This window comes from Chiloscyllium plagiosum, chromosome 6 (genome assembly GCF_004010195.1).
Source record: "Chiloscyllium plagiosum isolate BGI_BamShark_2017 chromosome 6, ASM401019v2, whole genome shotgun sequence".
NCBI lineage: Eukaryota > Metazoa > Chordata > Chondrichthyes > Orectolobiformes > Hemiscylliidae > Chiloscyllium > Chiloscyllium plagiosum.
Genome location: NC_057715.1, coordinates 57,623,569 through 57,646,963, shown reverse-complemented (window position 1 = coordinate 57,646,963; position 23,395 = coordinate 57,623,569). Strand labels below are relative to the sequence as shown.

Sequence of the window (23,395 nt, the reverse complement as noted above, 5' to 3'; positions counted from 1 at the left end):
GGGGGGATGTCAGGGGTGGGTTCTTTACCCAGAGAGTGGTGGGGGCATGGAATGCGCTGCCTGTGGGAGTGGTAGAGTCAGAATCATTGGTGACCTTTAAGCGGCAATTGGATAGGTACATGGATGGGTGCTTAAGCTAGGGCAAATGTTCGGCACAACATCGTGGGCCGAAGGGCCTGTTCTGTGCTGTATTGTTCTATGTTCTATGTTCTAATGAGGCAGACTTGATAAGGGAGTTTAAGGTGAAGGAATCCTTAGGAGGCAGTGACAATAATATGATAGAACTTACTCTGTAATTTGAGAGAGAGAAGGTGGAATCAGATGTAACGGTATTGCAATTGAATAAAGGCAACTACAGAAGCATGAAGGAACAGCTGACAAGAATTGACTGCGAAAGAAGCCTAGCAGGAAAGATGGTAGGGAAAAATGGCCGGAATTTTGGAAGTAATTCAATAGGCACAGCAAAACCTCATCCCAAGGAAAAAGAAGCATATAAAAGGGAGATAAGGTAACCGTGGCTGACCAGAGAAGTTCGGGGACAGCAAAAATGCAAATTCTAAAGAAGATAGCTGAAGAGATAGCGGAGACTTTAGTAGTAATCTTTCAGGTATCACTAGAGTCAGGGAGGGCCCCAGAGGAATGGAAAATTGCTAATGTAACCCCCCCCCCCATTTAAGAGAGGAAGGCAAAAGATGGAAAATTACAAACAGGAAATTATAAGCCAATTAGTCTGACCTCAATTATTGATAAGATTTTGGTTTCATCAAAGGGAGGTCATGCCTGACAAATCTGTTAGAATTCCTTGAGGAGATAATGAGCAGGTTAGACCAAGGAGAACAAATGGATGTTATCTATCTGGACTTCCAGAGGCCTTTGATAAGGTGCCGCACAGGAGGAGACAAGGTACTAACATGGATAGAAAATTGGCTGTCTGACAGAAGGCAGAGAGTGAGGATAAAAGGGTCCTTCTCAGGATGGAAGCCAATGACTAGTGATGTTCCTCAAGGGTCAGTGTTGGGACCATAACTTTTCACTTTATACAGTAATGATCTGGATGAATGAACTGAGGGCATTCTGACTCATTTTGGTAGTATTGAGGAGGCAGTGAGGCTGCAGAAAGATTTAAACAGGTTACGAGAGTGGGCAAAGAAGTTGCAGATGAAATACAATGTCGGAAAGTGTGAGGTCATGTACTTTAGCAGGAAGAATAGAGGCATGGACTATTTTCTAAATTGGGAGAAAACTCAGAAATCAGAAGTGCAAAGGGACTTGAGAGTACTAGTCCAGGTTTCTTTTAAGGTAAACGTGCAGGTTAAGTCAGCAGTTAGGAAGGCAAATACAATGTTGTCATTCATCTTGAAAGGACTAGAATATAAAAACAGGGATGTACTTCTGAGGTTTTATAAGACTCTGGTTAGACCACATTTAGAGTATTGTGAGCAATTTAGGGCAGGAGATAATGAGCAGGTTAGACCAAGGAGAGATGTACTGGCCCTGGAGCAGATCCAGAGGAGGTTCACAAGAATGATCCCAAGAATGAAAGGCTTAACATATGAGGAACATTTGGGGACTCTGGGACTATATTCAATGGAATTTAAAAGGATGAGGAGGGATCTGATTGAAATGTACAGAACACTGAACAGCCTGGACAGAGTGGACATTGGGAAGATGTTTCCATTGTCAAGAGAGATGAGGACCCTAGGGCACAGCTTAAGAGTAAACGGAAGCCCCTTTAGAACGGAAATAAGAAGAAACTTCTTTAGCCAGAGAGTGGTGAATCTGTGGAATTCATTGCCACAGAAGGCTGTCGAGACTGGGTTATCGAGTATACTTAAGGCAGAGATAGATAAGTTCTTGATTGCCAAGGCAATTAAAGGTAACAGGGAAAGCAGGAGTATGGGGTTGAAACGTCTATCAGCCATGATTGAATGGCCGAGTGAACTCGATGGACCGAATGGCCTAATTTCTGCTCCTATGTCTTATGGTTTTACTTTCAATTAGCTGAAATGGGTGCTTGCAAACCTGATGGCTGGAACTTTGCAGAGTCAGAAAGATTTTGAATGATTTCTGAACAATGGTCCCTATTCTGGACACACTGGTTTTGACTGATGCAAGATAAGGGCATGGGTAGCAATCCACATTCTGGGTAATTTATACAAAGATGGGTGTGTCAGGATCACACAACCAATTTGCTTTGGTTGCAAAAATCCTGTCACTGAGTTTACAGGTTCTTCTGCCGGAGATCAGAATCTCAGTGCTGAATCTCAGTTGCAAAGAAGTTCATATTGCTTGGATCATTTCAGTAAATAATCAAACAACTGCCATGAACGTGCTAGTAACAAATTGTGAAGATAGCAGCACAATAAAACTGGATTTCATAAGATTGACAACCTACAAACCAAGAGTGCTGCCAGTTAATGTTGGGATAACTGCTGACTGCAAGGTATATTCAACATATCAAGTTAGGGTCAGCACTATCAAAATGAAAAGAGACTGGCAGCTAAAACAAAAGTGTAAACCAAATTCTATATAAATACTAAAGACTGGGACCAAAAATGGGATTTACACATGGAGGCAGGGGGCAGAGCTAAAATATGAAATGGATGCTTTGCAACTGTCTTTACCAAAGAGCAAAATGCCATCAGGCCACGGAGACCGACAAGGTTACACCAGATTGTAAAACAGCCATGAAGAAGCAGCTCTGCAATTTTCAGGAAAATATGGTGAAAGTTTGAGATCCTCATCATCTTTTGGAAGGACACTGCTAGCCTACACTGCTACGCCAGAGGCTATTAAACTTGGAGCAAGTATGTCACCTCCTGATTCTCTAAAACCTGTCCACTATCGACAAGGCGCATGTCTGGAATGCGGTAGAATACCCATTTGTTTAGATTTGTGCAGCTCAAACAACACTCATGAAGCTTGAAACCATCCAGGATAAAGAAGCCCATTTTACAGGCACCACATCCACCACTGATTCTCAGGAGCAGCAGTGTGTACCATCTCCAAGATGCACTGAAGAAATTCGCGAAGGTTCTTTAGACAACAACTTCCAAACCTACAACCTCCATTAACCAGAAGGACAAGGGCAGCAGATACATGGGAACACCACCAAAACCACCTGCAAGTTCCCCTCCAAGCTACTCACCATCTAGACTCACAAATATATCGCAGTTCCTTCAGTACAGCGGTGTTAAATTCCTGAAGACCACTCCCTATCGGCATTGTGGATCTACCTATGTCAAACAGATTGCAGCTGTTCAAGTAGGAAACTCATCACCATGGTCCAATGCATGGAGGACTGTGTATCGAAGAAGTCAATCAGAGTGTTCCCCAACCGGAAACCTTTGATGAACCAGGAAATCCACTCCCTACTGAAGATCAGATATGCAGCATTGACCCAGACCTATTTCGGAGATCCAGATACGACTTTTCCAAAGCCATCAGGGATACCAAGAGGCAGTACTGGACCAGGTTAAAGGCCCAAACCAATCAAACAGACTCCCGCTGCCTATGGTAAGATGTAAACAGCATTACGGAATACAAATGAAGCAAGGAGAGCAGACAAAGACACATCACTCCCTGATGTACTCACTGCTTTCCATGCTTGGTTGAAGCAGAATGTCAGTGGCACAGTGTCCCCTGTCCCAACAGCACTGGACATACCTGTACCCTCTGTCGCTGCTGCAGATATCAAATCAGTCTTCCTGGTAGTCAATCCAAAGAAACTGATGGGCCCGAACGGAGTCCCTGAATGAGCACTTAGATCCTATGCAAACAAACTAATGGAGGTATTCACCAACACCTTCAACCTCTCCCTCCTACAAGGTGAATTCCCCATCTGCTTCAAGAAAACCACTATCATCCCAATACCTAAGAAAGCATATGCAACTGGCCTTAATGCCTATGCCCAGGGCTCTGACCTCCATAGTCATGAAGTGCTTCGAAAGGTTGGTCATGGCCACATTAACTCTAGTTTCCCAGCCGCCCTCGATCCCCTATAATGTTCCTACTAATTTAACGGTCCACAGCAGATGCTATTTCCCTAGCCCTGCACTCATCCCTGGAACATCCGGACAACAAGAACACCTACATCAGATTCCTGCATTCTACACCATAATCCCCTCCAGACTGATTTCAAGACTGGAGCCCCCAAGGAAGCATCCTCAGCCCCCTACTGTACTCCCTGTACACCCACTGCTGTGTTGACAAATTCCAAATGAATGCCATCTACAAGTTTGTTGATGACACCATTGACGTAAGACAGATATCTAACAACGACAAGTCAGAATATAGGAAGAAAATAGAGGGCTTGGTGATGTGGTGCAATGAGAACCTCTCAATGTCAGCAAAACTAAAGAACTGATCATTGACTTCAGAAAGAAAGGAGGAGAACATGCCCCCAGCTACATTAATGGAGCTGAGATTAAGAGTGTGGAGAGTGCCAAGTTCCTGGGAGTGACAATAACTGACCACCTGTCCTGGACTTTCCATATAGATGTGATGGTCAAGAAGGCACAACAACACCCTTTCTCATCAGGCAGTCCAGGAAATTTGACATGTCCACAAGGACCTTCACCAACTTATTCAGATGCACCATTAAAAGCATACTGTTCGGCTGCATAACAGCCTGGTATGACAACCGCTCTGCCCAAGATTGTAAAAAACCTACAGAAGATTGTGCGTACAGCCCAAACCATCACAGAAGCCAATCTTCCATCTATGAACGCCATTTATACAATTTGTTGCCGCTGACAGGCTGCCAACATCATCAAAGATGCAAATCACCCCAGTACTGTTCTCTTGCAACCTTTTCCGTCAGGCAGAAAATACAGAAGCTTGAACATACACACTAGCAAGTTCAGGGACAGCTTCTTCCTGGCCATCATTAGATTGATGAATGGACTAACTTCAAATAAGGTTGATCTTGCTCAGCGCACACCCTTGTGAAATGACCTATATACCTCTAAGTTTCTTTCACCCCATGAACTGTAAGTCCTTGCTTAGAATGATCTGCCTATACTGTTCATCAAAAAAGCTTTTCCTTGTACTTAGGTACATGTGACAATACATATATCAAATCAAATCAGGGCAGTTAAAGATGGGCAGTAAACTCTGGCCCAGCCAGCAATGTCCACAACCCATGGATCTTCAAAAAATGTGAAATGTAAGGTCCCATCCTCCCTCTTTGTTTTAATATAATCTCTTACCAGAATGCGGTCTTCTCAGGAGTACATTTTAGAATGCAAATAAGGCAACTCTCTTCACAGTCATCTTATGTTTTTCCATATCACCAGATTGCAATCAATATTTTAACAAGATACCACTTTGCCCACAAACACTGTTTCCTCCATCTACATTTATTTGCTGTTCACCATTTATTTGCGAGGTCCTCATTGTGCCCCACTGATGGATTTTTTTAAAAGAAAATGAATTGTTCAGCTTGGGCTATAGCCTCCAGTACTCTATTGAGAACAAATCCTCAGAACTCAAAAGCAGAAACTTAGTTATGAAAGAAAATGCTGAAGAAACTCAGCAGATCTGGCACATCTGTTGACAGAAAAGCAGAGTAAATATTTTGAGTCCAATATGACCTTTCAGTACTCTTTGGTTCTGAAGAAGAGTCATGTTGGACTCAAACATTTACTGTCGGACCTGCTGCATTTCTCCAGCATTTTCTATTTTTACTTCAGGTCTTTACTCTGTCTTTATTTGAGCAGAAAATCAGTCATTGCTTTCCACAGGTTGACTGAATTCAAGTGAATTAAAATGGTTAATGATTACATTCCTTTACGTCTAGAAAAAGAACTTCTAGAGAAATTACATTTTTTTCTGCACAAAACTCCATTAATCAAGGAAATATTCAACACTAGTAAATAGTTCTCTGATCAATAAGTTGTTTAAATGTGTTCTATTATTTTTCTTTCAGTCCCGCCCCTGTTTTAATTCAGGATATTTTTCTTATTTTTTGCTTAAGGGTGGAGAGCCATGATGGTAGAAATAATATCATATATTATTTCTGCTTATAAGTCCTTAGTAACTATTGACTGGGTAAGTAATAGTGGAATTAATAAAAAAAAACTCTGGTTGTGAAGTTTAATTTCGTTATAAGTTTCAACAAAATGGCATCAAATATTAATCAAAATATAAATGGAAACTTCAATTACCTCAAATGTTCAGATTTTACAAAATTTCAGATAAATTACTACTCTTCATTGTTAAAATATTATCTACATTCATTCAAATGAAACAATACTATAAGCAAGATTACAAACCAGAAGGGTGGTAAGAAAGGAATGATTTTTAAAACCGTAAGCAAATCCACATCTAATTCAAGAACTCTTTTAATATTTTTGTCATTCTGAAAATGTCAGCAATAATATTCCCTCCCAATGTAAAGTAACAAATTCACTCCAAAAACTAAATATTTTAAATATTCTCCTGTAAAGGCTGATCAATCACTACTCTGTAGAATTAATCCCAGTGCAAATTGTCTGGCACAAATGGAACCACAAACAAGACAACTGTTGCCAGAAAGTGTAATAATTTCACTTGCAATGAAATTTAAACAAATAGTTGGGATATTTGAAATAATATTTAAAATTTAGAACGATCTGGAAATTACTGTTTAACAAATGTACCAGCATAGTTTTAAACAAAATATTGTTGTGAACCCAGCTGATGATACTAATGAACAAGCCAGATCCCAAAATGAAATCTAATTGGATAGTTTTTTTTTAAAAGTTAGTTAACGTGGTGGCCAGCCATTAAAACAGAGTCATATGAGGCTGCAGGGCTTCCTTAATACCAGAACAGCAATTTATTACACAAGACAAAACAAAAGTTATCTCGAGAAGACAGAAAAGGACATTCTAAAGTAAAATTTTTGACCCATTTTCCAACACCATCAATTTACAGAGATTCAATCCCCAGAGCAATTAACTCTTTATATCAAATCTTTAAATTCCACTGAAGTGACTCCTGACATTTTCTTTGCCATGGATTGCCAAGGCAACTTGATGAGTCTTTTTCAAATCTTCTAACATGAACATTTCCACAATTCTAAACACTTAAGCTTTGTCAGTTACAGCAGATTTCTAACCAACTCTTCTGGTTTGTAATTTCATAAAATACCCTTTTATTAGAGTGACTGCATTTTTCCCAAACTATCCTGTACTCCCACAAGGAAAAGGAAATGAAACTTGTTTTTGAATCCAGTCAGTTCACTTCTGAACTGCTCTGAAAAAATTCAATTTCTGGGTTTTCTAAACTAAAATCAATTTTTTAACTATTCTAAACTGAAAATAAAACTTTGGCTTTTCATGATTATCTGTCCATTGTAAACCCAGTATACAGTATAAACATCTTACTCCATTAACATCAGACAGTTCTACAGCCACCTGCTTTCCAAGCAATACTGGATTAGGTCAAAGTTCTGGCAGAGCTCTCTGACTTTTTCAGAATAGTTACCGACACCTATGTGCAATTTCTTTGAAATCCTCGGTCTAAAAGCAGCTTTTTAAAAACACATATAATACTATAGGCCTTTCATCACAATGTAGGTAATATCATATTAACATATCTTAAGTTACTACAGTGAATTCAAAATATTGCACTGATGTAACATACTGAGATATTTTAATCATTATTTTAATAATCTCTGTAAATGAAAAGTTTCTTCTGTAAATATATTCAAGGATCAACAATATTAGGGCAACTAATAACTATCAGTTATAACTGTAGGACTTTTAGTACATTGGATCATGATGGGGGTTCTATTAAGGCTACAAGTAATAGCTAACATAAATCTGCACAAATGCCAGCAATAAACATATCGGTGTTAGTTATAGCTCAAATTTTCCAAACAATATAATAACAATTCTGACCAACATTAATCGTAAGAAAAGATATTTTAAAAACTCACTCGTCAGTAGCTTTTCAAGTCAGACTTCTGATGCAGACTGCTCTCTGGAGCATCTATTGTGGAAAACCTGACAGGTCTTGATGTTGTTCAGGAGAGTCCAAGAATCCCCTGATACCACAACCCCCTCCCCACTGCTTAATGACACTAGCTGCTGCATTCTGATAAGTAAATATTTCAATTGGCCCAGAAGTTCTCATTATGCTATTGGGAGTGTTTCAGCAAATGGATTAATGTTTGGTTATTAAAGTATGTAAATAGAAACAGTGGATGAGGTAAGTGATACAAAGTGTTGGGTGCCAGCTGAGCAATGCTGAAGAGTGGCAGTGTCACAAGTGGCAGGGTGGTACTGTATCTCGGGGCAGCAGAAGAAGGCTGCAGGAAAATAGGTTGACAAATGGTTAGGGAGGTGTGGTTGTTGGTCGGAATGGCAGTAGAGAGACAGGTAGGAAAGGTATTGGTATGGTACAGTAGCAGCTGAGTAGGGGTTGTCAGGGTGATAAGTTAATAGCTGGGTTGGGTGGTAGGGTGCAAGGCTGACCCAAGTCTGTCTGGTAAAGAAAATGAGGTTGGGTTGCGTCAATTGGGGAAAAGGTCAGAATGGCATGAGGGCTATGCGAATAAGGAAAGGCACTGGAGGGCTATTTGTACAGTTACCCAGAGATCAGAACTGATTTTGATCAGTCTAACACTTCCTGGGTAACTACCAACTAAACATTTTGGAACTTTAAGAAGTCTCTAGTTCTAACTCAGAGTTAGAGACTTCTTCAGAGGTTTCTGAATGCAGGGTTAAAGAGTCCATCAGAAGTTTAAACTTTCTGGGCAATTTCTGAGTAGACATTGCACTGGTATTTCTGAGGGGTTCCAATGAGATTCTTGAGGGTACTTCCAGGCTTGGACTATTTAGAGGAAGCAAGTTCTGGCCATTGCTAGTTATAGAATTGACAGGATTTCCTTTACTCTGCTTTAACAATCCAACTGAAATTCAGAGTTCAACTTCTACTGCACTTATTCATCTTTTCCAATTTCCACAATAGCTATTCTATGATATCTGAGATGAAGTGACATTATCAATTAGTGTCAACTAATGTGAAGTTCTATGTTGAAGACTTGTGCTAGAACTTAAAAGTGAAATCATACTTATTAATTCGCAACATTACTCAATACTAATTCAGATTACATTACAGTAATCATTGCTCATGTTCTGATGCATTTTTCTTATGACAGTATTATTGTTTTTGATAAACTGATTCCTTACAGATTTGAGAGGACCTATTTGGAGAACATAGAGAAGTGGGAAAAATGTAAAAAGTGTGCCCTTGCCATGTTTGATTTTTGGACTGTTTATTCACTTACAGGAAACTGTAGACAGGGTGGTGGCTGTTATTTCTTATGCTTGGTCCTGTTATTTTCCTTCAGTATTTTAAAGTCTGTCTAGATAATTCACCAAAAGATTTCATGTGGGTCTCGTGGAGCCTTTATCTGTAGAAACTATGTTTAGGTCCTGACAAATAAAAAAGTCATTACAATAGATCTATTAATTAACTGCTAGGAGCAAATTACTGTAGATGCTGGAATTTGAACTGAAAATAACAAATGCTGGAGATCACAGCGGGTCAGGCAGCATCCATGCAGAGAGAGAGAGCAAGCTAATGTTTCGAGTCTAAATGATGATTCAGAGTCCGATGAAGAGTCACCAAGACTCGAAACGTTAGTTTGCTCTCTCTCCATGGATGCTGCCTGACCCACTGTGATCTCCTGCATTTGTTGTCTTCAGTCATTAATTAACTCATCTGTAGTTTGTGAATGAAGATTTAAAGATTTGAAAGCTATTTCTTCTCTGCTTTCAGCCTGAGGAGCACATCTTTGCTGATCAGACATCCTAATTACTTGAGAGAAGCTGGTACCCATCTAGAACAGGAATTAACTGTATTTCCACATTGTTTTGAGCTCAAACACTAAATTCACACAAGGTAAGTTTCTCGCATTAAAACAAGAAAATAACTCAATGAAGGCCACTTCAGAAGAAAAAAAAGTCTGTTCTGTGATTACCTCAAAATTTTGGATTTTTAGAGATAAATCCTTTAATTCTTAGGCATCCCCAAGAATGGATATAAGTTTATTTTTAAGTCCTCCCTAAACTCTTAATAGTATGGCTATGCTTGACTAACTGTTCTCACAAAACCTTGACTGTCAGTATATTAAGTCTGCTCAAATGAATCTCAGTACAATAATCCTTAAATACAGGTTGGTACAAATCACAGTTCTTACCTTCAGGTCTGTACTGAGCAACCATAGTCACAGTCTGGCCTGCTCCTTTTAGAGCCAGTGCAGCCTGCTCATGTGTTGCAGCACGCAGATCTATGCCATTTACCTTTGTAAGAAAAACAAAGCAGTTAATTTACACAGCTTTAGCAAAACAAAACAGTTTTTTCATCGAACAGATTTGTGTGCTGCAAGTGATGTAATGTTATATATAAACAGGGTAAATGCGAAAATCCTAATACAAAATATAATTAGGATTGACAAACATTACAGTACATAAACTAAAATATTTACAGACTATGAATTTTAGCTTGGTGATCCATAGCAATGATAATCAATGAGGTATGAATTACTGCTCAAATGTGCAGCATTCAGCTGATCACAGTTAAAGGCAACCACATCATCAGCTGGTTCATCTGTTCAAAAGGGATAAAGTAGTCACAACAATTGCACAGGACTGTTGAAACATGACTGGGTTCCTTCCACTGTACCTTTGGCATGAGTCCAACCGGGAGGGGGAGGGGCATTGGTTTATTTGGCAAAGCGATCTTTTTGACTGGAACAAATCGAGCACATCTGGAAACCTGCTGTTAATATTTTGATATTTCAATCTGTAACATTCAATATGCTCCAGACCAATAACATCAGAACACTGGGGCAGATTTGTGGGGCCGATATGACAATCCATATCCTGGTACTTCTACTCAAAATTAGTTCAAAGTTAACTTCTAGTGATTTAAAGCATATTCTCCTAATTGGTAAATTTCAGAACAAAACAGAATTTACAGCAAAGACTAGGCAATTTATGAGAAACAGAATACTATTCTGAACACATCAACTCGAAACATTAACTCTTTTGTCTCTCTATAGATGCTGCCAGACCTACATTTTCTCTAGCATTTTCTCCTTTCCTTTCAGATTTTTAGTATCTGCAGTATTTTGCTTTTACTTACATATTTTCCTGAAGTTTTCGATCTTGCACTCATCAAAATGTTTCACAAGAATATCAGTTCAAGAAAAAAAAAGTCATTTACACTATGAGCATTTCTTGTGGGCGGCACGGTGGCACAGTGGTTAGCACTGCTGCCTCGCAGCGCCAGAGACCCGGGTTCAATTCCCGCCTCATGAGACTGACTGTATGGAGTTTGCACGTTCTCCCCGTGTCTGCGTGGGTTTCCTCCGGGTGCTCCGGTTTCCTCCCACAGTCCAAAGATGTGCAGGGTCAGGTGAATTGGCCATGCTAAATTGCCTGTAGTGTTAGGTAAGGGGTAAATGTAGGGGTATGGGTGGGTTACGCTTCGGCGGGTCGGTATGGACTTGTTGGGCCGAAGGGCCTGTTTCCACACTGTAAGTAATCTAATCTAATCTATGAGAGGAGAATGCTGATTAGTTGACAAGTAGGCTCTGATGGGTAGAGGCACTGACATGGAGAATGCACCCATTACTGCTAACTGACAGTTTACAGTGAGGCTTGGCTTAATTTTTAAAAATTGACAATCTGTACCAAACAGCACATCTCTTTGGCTGTTTGGTTTGAATGAGATACCGACCATTTACAACAGGCCTGTGCTTGCAAAACTCATAACAGGTGTCGAACATTAGATGTGATTCTGATATTCGATAACACAATGTGCTGGATATTTCTGAGTGAGTGAAGAATTATGCTGGCAACCAGTTTAGGATATCAGTCAAGCTCGCCATGTGGCATACTTGAATGTACTGGAAGATTTATATATTAATATATAGGGCCCTGTTCTGTGTAACAGAAAGAATGTGTATATTGACTGTGGCTGTTTCTACTCAACAAATTAGGATGTAGCCATTTGCTGGTTTATTTCTCGGGGAAATGCCCTGATCAATCAGTTAACCCACCGTGTTTAATGATTAGACAAAGCCTGACTGCTAACTGTCAATTAGCAGTAATGGGTGCTATCCCATTGCAATGCCTCTACTGATCAGGGTCTACTTGCAAAGCAATCAGCACTGTTCTCTCATGCAGAATAAATGTCAGTTTTCCCTGAAATTTATCTTCTTGCAAGATGTCCTGATGAGTACAAGACAACAAACTTTGACAAAAGGTGTCCTTTTTCAGCAAACTAAAGTAACATATCAACATAAAGGCACACTTCAAATGTAAGAAAAGACTGAATTTCAAACTCATAACAAATGCAATTCTGACAATGTTAATTGTTTCTCTTTAAAAATGTTAGAATACTATCTGGTGAGTACTGGAGCATGTGTTACTGACAGAAATATAAGTACAAACATTCTACAGGTTATAAAGAAAACAATAATTGATTCAGGTGGGTGAGTTTTTGTTCTGTCCACTCAGTGGAATTGGAATGAAACCCAATCATTTGTGATTTGCTGCTGATAATATATAAGCAAATCACAAAATGGGGATGTAGGGTCAAGAGGAAAATTTTGGGAGTGACTGCTATTCAAAGACCACCTATGGTTTCTTAACAGGAAGTTCATAAAAGAGAATATCAGAAAGATATAAGCAACTAATCCTGGATTTCCAGAATATTGGATGTAGACGCAGACGTAACCTCAGGGCAACTGAACAACAGGAAAGAAGTTTTTTTTTCCCTGACATGCAATGCAAGCCAAAACTAACCAGCATGCATTGAGAGAAGTAACAGAATAAGTTAATATCAATAGTACTCATCCAAGGCTGTATTTGAAGCAACAAATTAATAACCTCACTACAATTGCTAAGATATTCCTTCACATCTACTTTAGATAATTTACATTAATATTTAATTAATTCAGATTTAACTTAGATAAATATGAGGTGTTGAATTTTGCTAAGGCATACTAAGGTAGGGCATTGGGGAGTGTCGCTGAACAGAGACTCAGGGGCGCAGATGCATAGTTCCTTGAATGTGGAGTCACAGGTAGATAGAGTGGTGAAGAAGGTGTTTGGCATGTTTACCTTCATTGGTCAGAACACTGAGTATAGGAATTTGGATGTTATATTGTGACTGTACAGGGTATTGGTGAAGCCACTTATAGAATACTGCATACAATTCTGGTTGTCTTTCTATAGGAAGGATGTTGTTAGACTTGAGAGGGGGCAGAAAAGATTGACAAGGATGTTGACAGGACTGGAGGGTTTAAGGGCTTTTGCCCGAAACGTCGATTTTCCTACTCCTCGGATGCTGCCTGACCTGCTGTGCTTTTCCAGCACCACTCTAATCTAGACTCTGATTTCCAGTGTCTGCAGTCCTCACTTTTGTCTGGAGGGTTTGAGTTATACTGGGAGGCTGAATAGGCTGGCTTTTTTCCCCTGGGATGTCGGAGGCTGAGGTGACCTTATAAAGATTTATAAAATCACGAGGGGCAATATCCAAGGTCTTTCTTCCAAGGGGAATCCAATAGTAGAGGGCATAGGTTTAAGGTGAGAGGGGAAAAATTTAAAAGGGACCTGAGGATAACTTTTTTCTTGCAGAGGGTGGTGTCTGAATGGAATGAGCTGCCAGCGGAAATGGTGGAGGCTGGTATAATGACAACATTTAAAAGGCATCTGGATGGTTATATGAACAGGATGGGTTTAGAGGGATATGGGTCAAATGCTGGCAAATGGGACTAGGTCAGAGTGGCATGTCTGGTTGGTGTGGATGAGTTAGACCAAAGGGTCTGTTTCTGTGCTATATGACTCTATGATATCTCCCACACACCTAGAAACTTTCTTTCAACTACTGTCCCCTGTTTCTAGTAGAAGCTTGGTTATGTATATCAATCTCAGCCCAGAACTATGAATGTACAGACAACCAATGGTCTGACAGTGCATTGTGATTGTAAGCAAATGAATGAATCATGGCCCCTCACTGGATACATGTTATGTATGATAACTTTCTAATAGTTTAAACTATATGAATGCAGAGGGTGTATAATCCCTTCTAATTAATAAACACTGCAGATTTATCTGAGGGAGACAAGCAGCACATGTACAATGACTTCCTGGACCTTTGAGAATGTAACCACTCTAGTGAAACTGACAGCCATTGTGCTTGACTGAGACTCATATCTGGCAATGCTGACATAATTGATCACATTGAAGATCAAGCCATCAGTGGCCAAGGTTTATAGGCTCATTCTAGTAACAGTTATATGAATTCTGAAGTTTCATCCACATTTTTCAGGATCTTTCCATTGATTGTATTTAATCCAATTCCTTGTTTATCCTCCAGTAATGTAATGTTTAATTCTTCCCCATGTTAACTTGCTTCTTCCAAATTATTTTCTTCATGGACCCCCATGCTTTATAGCCATCCCTAATTTGGCACTTCACGTAATTGTGGTGTCAGCAAATGTTAAACATTATAGACTTTATTCTATGTAAAAGAAGAACAAGAGTGGACCATGTACCCATCTGATAATCTGCCTCTTAAAGCATTATAACATCACTCGCAGATTTATAATTCATCAAACTTGAAAGGATTATATAGCCAATGCTATAGGGAAAATAAATAAGGGGCAAAATGTATGTGCAAAACAAAGTAAATCACTTTTTAATTTATACAACATGTTGGTTAGTATGTTGCATTGGGTTTTGATCTTTTAATATGGAGGCTTTGAAAAGGCTGTGCAGGAGGGCTGTGATGAGTAACTACACCTTCACTTGAAAAATATATGGAAGGAGCTATGTCATCGTAACATCAGATTACCTGGAACTTGAGCATGAGTCTATAAAATTCCAGAAGAGTGAGACAACATTCTCACTAACTATCTCTTGCATATAGTTATGTTCAATAAAGCCTGTTAACATTCCTTCATATCAGTGTGGACCTAATTATATAGGTTACAAATTTAATTTCAAATTTAAAGTTTCTCATTATGTAAAGAAGTTGATTTTAAAAAAAGTCTCTTTACTACAGAGAATTACAGAGAAAGATAAATTTGAAATTTATAGGGACTAGTATTCCTGCCAATTTATTATTTCAATTGAATCATTTAGGAAGGCCACTGATTTTACAGATTATCTAATGGTACAACTAGGTTACATGTCAAAGGCTTTTAATTTTCCAAAAAAAGAGCCAGCCTGGGGACCTAGCCTTGGGTTTATGTAATGAATGTGGGTTTGTTGATTTCTTTAGACTAGAGTTGATCTTGTTTCTGACTGGGTTGGAGATTACATCATACAAGAATTAGGCAACAATAATCAGAAAAAGGAGTACTCTCCTGGACTACATTTGCTGGTCTTATAGATCAAAGAAGCCTCTGTCAAATACTTTGCCCTAATTGGCCTATATTTTGACCTTATTTTGAGTCTTCCCTTACAGATTAAATAACTCTAGGAGAGATGAGGATGTATGTATTGTGATGTAACAACTGGGCCAAAATAGATCATACATTAATAGGACTAAATATTTGGGACCTCCCAAACTGGGATGGAAGTGGGGAGTAAGATGCCTAAAAGTATGATATCAGTTGGCAGGTTCAGATTTGTGGAATCATTCATGGCATTGGAGAAGTGAGGTCAGGACACAAAGATCGGTCATCCTTATGAAGTGGGCAGTTCATTAGTCTCAATAAGAGACTTGTTAAAGTTAGGTTTAGGAAATCTCCTAGTTGTCTTCCAGCTTGATTAAATGGTGGGAAGCAGATCAATTGGCTGGAGGCAGGCACTCAATGGCAGGTCTGCAGGCTTTCTCAGCTTACCTTCATGAGAATGCAACCAAAGACTGCCCTATAGACTGTTTATACTATACCCTAATTGAAGTTTATGAAACTGACAGGGAGGGCTTAAACGTGTTGGGCACCCTTCCAGGTAAATATCATGTAACCTGGTTCTTCTCTGAAGCGGAAAATCTTCCAATTTATCCTTCACTTTAGACAGCATGCCTGCTGCCCTAATTAGATTGAAAACCAACCTTCCTGCCTGCAGATAAAGGAATCACTTCTTAACTTTATTCTTCGTGGCAGATTTCTGAGCCAAAAACAAACTTCCTACTATGGTGAAAATTTGGCACATAGTCAAAAGCATAAGTTTAGAATCCCAAAGTTTGGGTGAAATTTGAGTGTTTTTTTCTCTTGCTTTGTGTGTGCCACTGACCTAGCCAGCATTTATTGCCAATCCCTAACTGCCCTTGAACTTGAGTGGCTTGGTAGCCCATTTCATCCAGCATTAAGAGTCAACTACGTTATTGTGGATCTGCAGTCATATGTAGACCATTGCATTTAAGTGTGGCAGATAATCTTTCCTAAAGGAATACAAATGAATCAGGTGGTGGTTTCATAGTTACTATTACTGAGACATCTAGCAATTTCAAATTGATTGATCCATTGAATTAAAATTCTTCCTGCTGCCAGGGTGCACTTGATTCCATCTCTCAAGAAGCATTAGCCTGGACATTGGGATTACTAATCCAGTTACATTGACTATGCAACCTCATGCTCAGTTAGACCACTCAAAATAAGATGCCCTTAGTAGGTAAAAATTAAAATTCAAGATTGCTGAGGTTGTTAGACTTGCTGATTGCAATGCAAATCCCTTTGAGCTAGGTGAGGGTTGGGGATTGGAGCAGTTTGATAGGTGGATCTTTCATTCGTACTAAGAGACTGCCTTTTCTGCTGACTCTGTTAGGTCCTGGACGGCCAGAAGGAGTTGGATCTCCGTGAAGCTGGTCACCTCCCCATCTGTTGGGGACAACAACAACATCAACAAAATGTCTACAGCTTGATAAAGTGGCCTTTTAATTCAATCTACTAATACAAATTGGCTCCCTTCATCTGTTTGGTTGGAAGCAACCTATCTCATGGTGAAATAGCAGAAGTTATTTTATCAGCCTCCAGCCTCCGTTCCTTTCACTCTAGGCAAATAAAATTTAGCCAATAGAGTAATTATAATGCAATTCAGTTGACAGTTCAAAGCATAGGTCAGTAGTGTGGAGGAATGCTGTGTATTTACATGGATGACTGCAGCTCCAACAACACCCAAGAAATTTGATATAACCCGTGACAAAGAAACATGCTTGAATGGCATGCCCCATGCCACTGTCAACATTCACACCTTCATGAGCAACATGCAGTGCAGTGTGTACCATCTACAAGATTCATTGGAGTAACTTATCAAAATTTCTCTGACAGTACATTTCAAAACTCCAATCTTTGCCATCTAGAAGGACGTGGACAGCAGATGCATGAAAAGTTCCCTATCAAGTCACACCATCCTGAATTAGTACTACATTGCTGTTCCTTTGCAGTCACTACGTCATAATCTCTCTTTCTAACAGCATCATGGGTATCCTCACATCCCAAGGACTGCAGCAGTTCAAGAAGACAGTTTATCACCACCAGGGCAATTAGCGATGAGTAATAAATGCTGGCTTAGCCAATTGACACTCTTTTCCATGAATTGAGTTGACAAGTGGCAAGTAACATTGACATCACTCTATTGCCAGACAAAGACTGTCTTCAATAAAAGCCAACCTATCTACTGCCCCTGACATTCAATGGCATTATCATAACTGAATCCTCAGGACTTCCACTGACCACAATCTCAACTGGACTCACTATAAATCATGACTACAAGATCAGACCAGAGGCTAGGAGTTACTCTGTGGAGAGTAACTCAATCCCTGACTCCCGTCTGTCCACCATCCACAAGGCACAAGTCAAGAGTGTGATGGAATATGCCCCATGCCTGAATGGTTGTGGGTCCAACAACATCCAAAATGCTTAATACCATCCAAGACAAAACAGCCTGCTTGATTGGCACCACACCCACAAGTTTCCACTTTCTCCACCACCAACATTCAGTAGCAGCAGTGTATTCTAGCTACAAGTTCCACTGCAGAAATTCACCAAAAACGTTGAGACAGCACTTTTCAAATCTACTTCCATCTAGAAGACAACAGATACAAGGGAACACCACCACCTATAAGCTCTCTTCCAAGCCATCCACCATCTTAACTTGGAAATATATTGCTGTTCCTTCATTGTCGCTGGGTTAAATTCCTGAAATTTCATCCCTAATGGCATTGTGCATCTACCTACAGCACATGAACTGAAACAGTTCAAGAGGGCAGCTCATCACCTTCTCAAAGGCAACCACGGACAGGCAATAAATGTCCATGTCCCACGAGAGAATTAAAAAAAATTAAAAATGTATGAGTGAAAGAAAAACTTCCATTCTCAGGATCTGCTTGCACTCCTCTGAACATGCTGATTTGGAGATGTTGCCATGATTTTGTTGGCCATGGAGTTAATTGCAGACTTGTACAATGCAGTTTAACAGTTTTTTTTTTAAAACAGAGTGTACATTCTTTACAGTTTCTAATGAAAAAACCAATGCAGCCATTTTTTGCTGACACCTGACTGCTTCAAGAGATCCTTGTTTCATCTTTACGCTCCAATGTCCTTTATGGCAAGATGGAATAAACGTTACTGTAGTGCTTTCAGGAGGCTTGTGTTCCGCACACACAATACAAGTACAGTACTATCAAACAATGCAAGATCAATGTTTACAGTGTAGTACAGGACATTTCTTCTTTTATTTTGTGAAGCCACTCAGTTTTAGACACTGACTACTTTCAGCAGCATGCTATCTGTCACTAATTCTGCCTTTAACTTCTCTAATTGTAACAAGATTCATGCCCATGCAAAATGACTGAAATCATACAGACTTTAATGTTACAAGTTGTTTTACTAACATTAATATTGCTGCAATAGTACTGTGGCTCAGAAGGTCAGCTACTTTAAAATTTCAAAGTTGCTGATGAAGATTATCTAGTCATTTGTGGATATGTAGAAGTCAATAACAAAATTCTGGCATGGCTAGCAATGTAATTATCTTTTGGTAAGTGGTGCAGAGTGTGAATATTCTAGTTTATCGATGCATGTGCCTTATATTCACTAGTGTTAATAAAGGCTATTGCATCTTGCTGTCCATCAAAGTAATTGATTTCAATTTCCAACATGGTCATGCTGCATAAGAAACTAGAAAAGTTTCTTTTCTTCAATGCACATAAGAATACAACCCTAATCACATTTCTTGACATTTGTCATGACGTATGATTTCACATGTGGCTGGAATGAGTAAGGACAGGTGAAGATGCTGTCAACACTTTAATAAGTTAAATTCTGTTTATTGGTTGATCATCCATTGCCATTCTGTACCTTTGTACAGTGACATTCAAAATACTTTGCAAACTTCATGTACTTAGGGTTGAATTCTGGCTAAAAATTAGTAGCACTGATGAACAATGCTGATTCTTTCATGTTAAATCAGGTCAGAAGTGCATGAACAGCTTTGACACAGTTGTGTGTAGGTACGACTCCATTATTGTCACTCTGCACTCTCTAATTTAGGGAATTCAGCAGCCAGTATGGGCAAAGCAAAAAGTAGGGCTCATAAGTGGCAATTAACTTTTGCATAACACAAATGCCAGGAAATTACCATCTTCAACAGAATAGAATCTGACCATCTGCTTTCAAAATCAAAAGCATTACGATTCACTGAGTTCCCACACTTCCAACATCCTGTATTTACCTTTGACCAAAAACTGAATGAACCAGCCACATAAATACTGTGACCACAACAACAGGGATGAGAGAATTTTGTAGTGAATAACTCTCCTTCTGACTCACGAGAAACCTGTTCACTATCTACAATGCACATGTCAAGAGTAACGAATATTCTCCACTTTACTGGATACATACAGCTTCAACAATGTGAAAGAAATTCAACATCATCTAGATCAAAGCAGCCCACTTGATTAACACCCTACCACCTACTATCAACATTTACTCCAATCACCAGTAGCAACAGTATGTATCTTAGACAAAATATACTGTAGCAAATAATGAAGCCTCCTTCAATAGCATCTTTTAAACCAGGAACCACTACAAAGACAGCGGGTGCATGGGAGCAAAACTATCTGCAATTTTCCCTCCAAATCACACATAATTGTGGCTGCTCACTTAACATCAGTGTTTTTTCACTATCACTGGGTTTAAATCCTCTAACATCCTTCCGCACAGCACTTTGGGTCAAGGAATGCGCAAGAGCAGGGCCCCAATCCTCGCAGTCATCAGCTACTAAAGGAACAGATGAACAGAGGATCCTAACACAGGCAGTCAGAAGCACCAAAAGTAAAGCAGAGAAGCGGACGACCTGAGACTGGCAGTCAGCAGCACCTGGAGGATGGAACGAAAGGGGAATGCAAGACAGGCAGTCAGTTGCATCTAGAGAGTGGAGGAACTGAGAGAGGTAGTTAACAGGGCACAGAGGTGCAGTCAAGCAAAGTATCCTGAGACATTTTGAAAGCAACAGTGAACAGTGACATTGCAGGAAAGCTATTATATGATTGTTTGGCAGAGGAGTGGACAGAGAGAGACTTATGGCAGATACACAGAGTGTAGAGAAAGATATACTGTATATGTAGGGTTTAGAAGAAAGGTCAAACTGATATCACAGGAACATTTTTAAGTTGATTGTTTGGTGAACAGCTGCCGAAAGGAACTGTGTGTAAAATGCTGAATTAAAAAAAAGTTAACAACCTGTAATTAGCTAACTTATTATTTAAAAGATTCTAGTGGAAGGGAAGTAACAAACTAATTATTCATTTATCTATCTTATTCTTAAGTAGTAAAGTTTTTTTAGGTTCTAAGGTTTAATTTAGGACAGTAAGTCATGATGAAAATAAACATTAATTAATTTAATCTTTAATTAAGAAATAATAAAGATGATAGAGCAGGTGATGTGTGATGATTACAGAACGTGTTATTTCCTGGACACTAGTATGATCTTGGACAAACACATCTGCACCAAATGTTTGAAGTTCGAGAGCCTTTGACTCTCAGTTTATCAGCAGGAGGCTGAAAGATAAACACCTTATTTTACAGTTGCAAAACACATCAGGAAGGGGGCAAGTTACATGGACATTTTATTCCAGGAGATAGTCACATCCTATAAGATAGGGTGTTCTGATTTAGTCACTGGTCAAGGAAAGGAGGGTGTGACTCTGGAAAGTTAGGTGTACAGGAGCCTTTGCAACGTTAAGGTTCTTTGATTGTTTGATAGTTTGGGAGTGAGGGCTGGGTCAGACAACTGACTATGGCACCATGGTACAGGAATTCATTTAATCAGGGGAACAAAAAAGAATAGTGTCAGTGTGTGACAGTGTAGTGAAGGGGACTTAAAATGTTCTCTGCAGCAATGAATGAGGTTCGAAAGGCTGCGATGCTTACTTAGTACTAGGGCTTAGGACAATTCCTCTGGACTGGAGATCAACGTACAGTGAAAAGGAGTGGTGTGGGGGGGGAATCTAGTCACCATGGTCCAAAGAAGTACCAATGATATAGGAGAATAAGGAAAGAGATTCTGAATAGTTAATATGAGGAGCAGAACTTGGAAGGAGACAGTAGTTTCTGGCTTGTGGGGCACTAACGCCAGCATTGGGGCAGTGGGGGCTGTACTATTGGAATGGTCAGTCCCTGAACTATGCAGGGAACGATGTTCTTGTGAACCATGTAACAGACATAGTATTAAAGTAAGGTGTAGGGTAAAAGATCATATTTGGCAAGATGTGTAAATCACTGACTAGCGAGAAAACAAAAGAGAAAGGCATTAGATGGGAAATGGTAAACTGATCTTGATAAAATGTGTTTAATCACTTTACCATTTTACCAGTTTTTGGCTGTGTCCTTTTCATCGAGTTTCAGGGAGGGTTTGTGTCTGTGGGGCCCAGCAAGTATTCTCAAACAACATTTCCAAATGCATCTCATCAAGTACCTATCTTGTGCCTTTTTTGCCCAAAGCTAGCCCAATTCTCCTATTTGCTGCAGCCTGAAGAATTTGCTGCTGGCCTAATATCCCAAAATAGACTGGCATCCTTGGCACCAGAGACATCTTTGAAACATGGTTGCTCACTCAGACAAGCACTGGAACTCGGAAACTCAACTGCACAATTGTAAACATGCCCAGAGGAGGACGTGGCAGACAAGGGGAAACTGGTAGCATGATTTGCCAACAGAGACCTCAGGATCCTGATGGATGGAGTGGAGCTGTCTGCCACTGTCAATGACAGTGAATAGGTAATGGTAAACGTTCAAGGAGCACATTGGGGAACTACAACAACTGTTTATTCCTGTCTGGCACAAAAGCAAATTGGGTAAGATGGCAATGGCTTATAAAGGAAATTAGAAGTAGTATCCGATCCAAGGAAGAAGCACACAGATTACCCAAGAAAAATATTAAGTCTGAAGATTGGGAGCAGTTTAAAATTCAACAAAGAAGGACCAATAGATTAATTAAGAAGGAAAGTGCAGTACAAAAGTAAGCTTGCAGGGAACATAAAGACTGACACTATGTGTTTTGATAGGTACATGACGAGAAAGAGATTGGTGAAGACAAAATATAGGTCCCCTACAGACAGAAATGGGGAAATTTAAAATAGGGGACAAAGAAATGGCTGAGTAATTGACTACATACTTTGATTCTGTCTTCACAAAAGAGGACACAAATCAGATACCAGAAATGTTGGAGGATGCAAGATTCAGTGAGAGGGAAGAACTGATGGAGATCAACATTAGTAGAGAAATGGTGCTGGGATAATTGAAGGAATTGAAGGTGGCAAAATCTCCAGAGTCTGATAATCTACATGCCAGAGTATTTAAGGAAGTGGCCCTAGAAATAGTGGATGCATTGGCAATTGTCTTCCAGGATTCTACAGACTCTGGAACATTTCCGACAGCTTGCAGGGTAGCTAATGTCACTCCAATATTCAAAAGGAAGGTAGAGAGAAAACAAGGAATCGTAGACCAGTAAGCTTAACATTGGTAGTGGGGAAATTTCTTGAATCCATTATCAAGGACTTTATAGCAGACCATTCAGAAAGCAGTAGAGTCATAGAGTCATAGAGATATACAGCATGGAAACGGACCCTTCAATCCAACCTGTCCATGGCGACCAGATATCCCAACCCAATCTGGTCCCACCCAACCCATACCCCTCCAAACCCTTCCTATTCATATACCCATCCAAATGCCTCTTAAATGTTGCAATTGTACCAGCCTCCACAACATCCTCTGGCAGCTCATTCCATACACGTACCACCCTCTGCGTGAAAAAGTTGCCCCTCAGGTCTCTTTTATATCTTTCCCCTCTCACCCTAAACCTATGCCCTCTAATTCTGGACTCCCCGACCCCAGGGAAAAGACTTTGTCTATTTATCCTATCCATGCCCCTCATAATTTTGT

The 23,395-nt window shown here is 39.7% G+C and overlaps 1 protein-coding gene across 13 annotated transcripts in view; it reads right to left on the bottom strand.

Annotated features, from left to right (window-relative positions):
* dlg2 (discs, large homolog 2 (Drosophila)) overlaps window positions 1-23,395 on the bottom strand; it is a 968,837-nt gene that overhangs the window by 380,648 nt on the left and 564,794 nt on the right. For 12 of the 13 annotated variants that reach the window (XM_043691613.1, XM_043691618.1, XM_043691619.1 and 9 more), the window contains one exon: window positions 10,193-10,295. In XM_043691613.1, the coding sequence (XP_043547548.1) occupies window positions 10,193-10,295 (103 nt within the window). Of the gene's footprint in view, window positions 1-10,192; window positions 10,296-10,539; window positions 10,555-23,395 lie in introns of those variants that run through there. The other variant, XM_043691624.1, reaches the window with a different exon arrangement.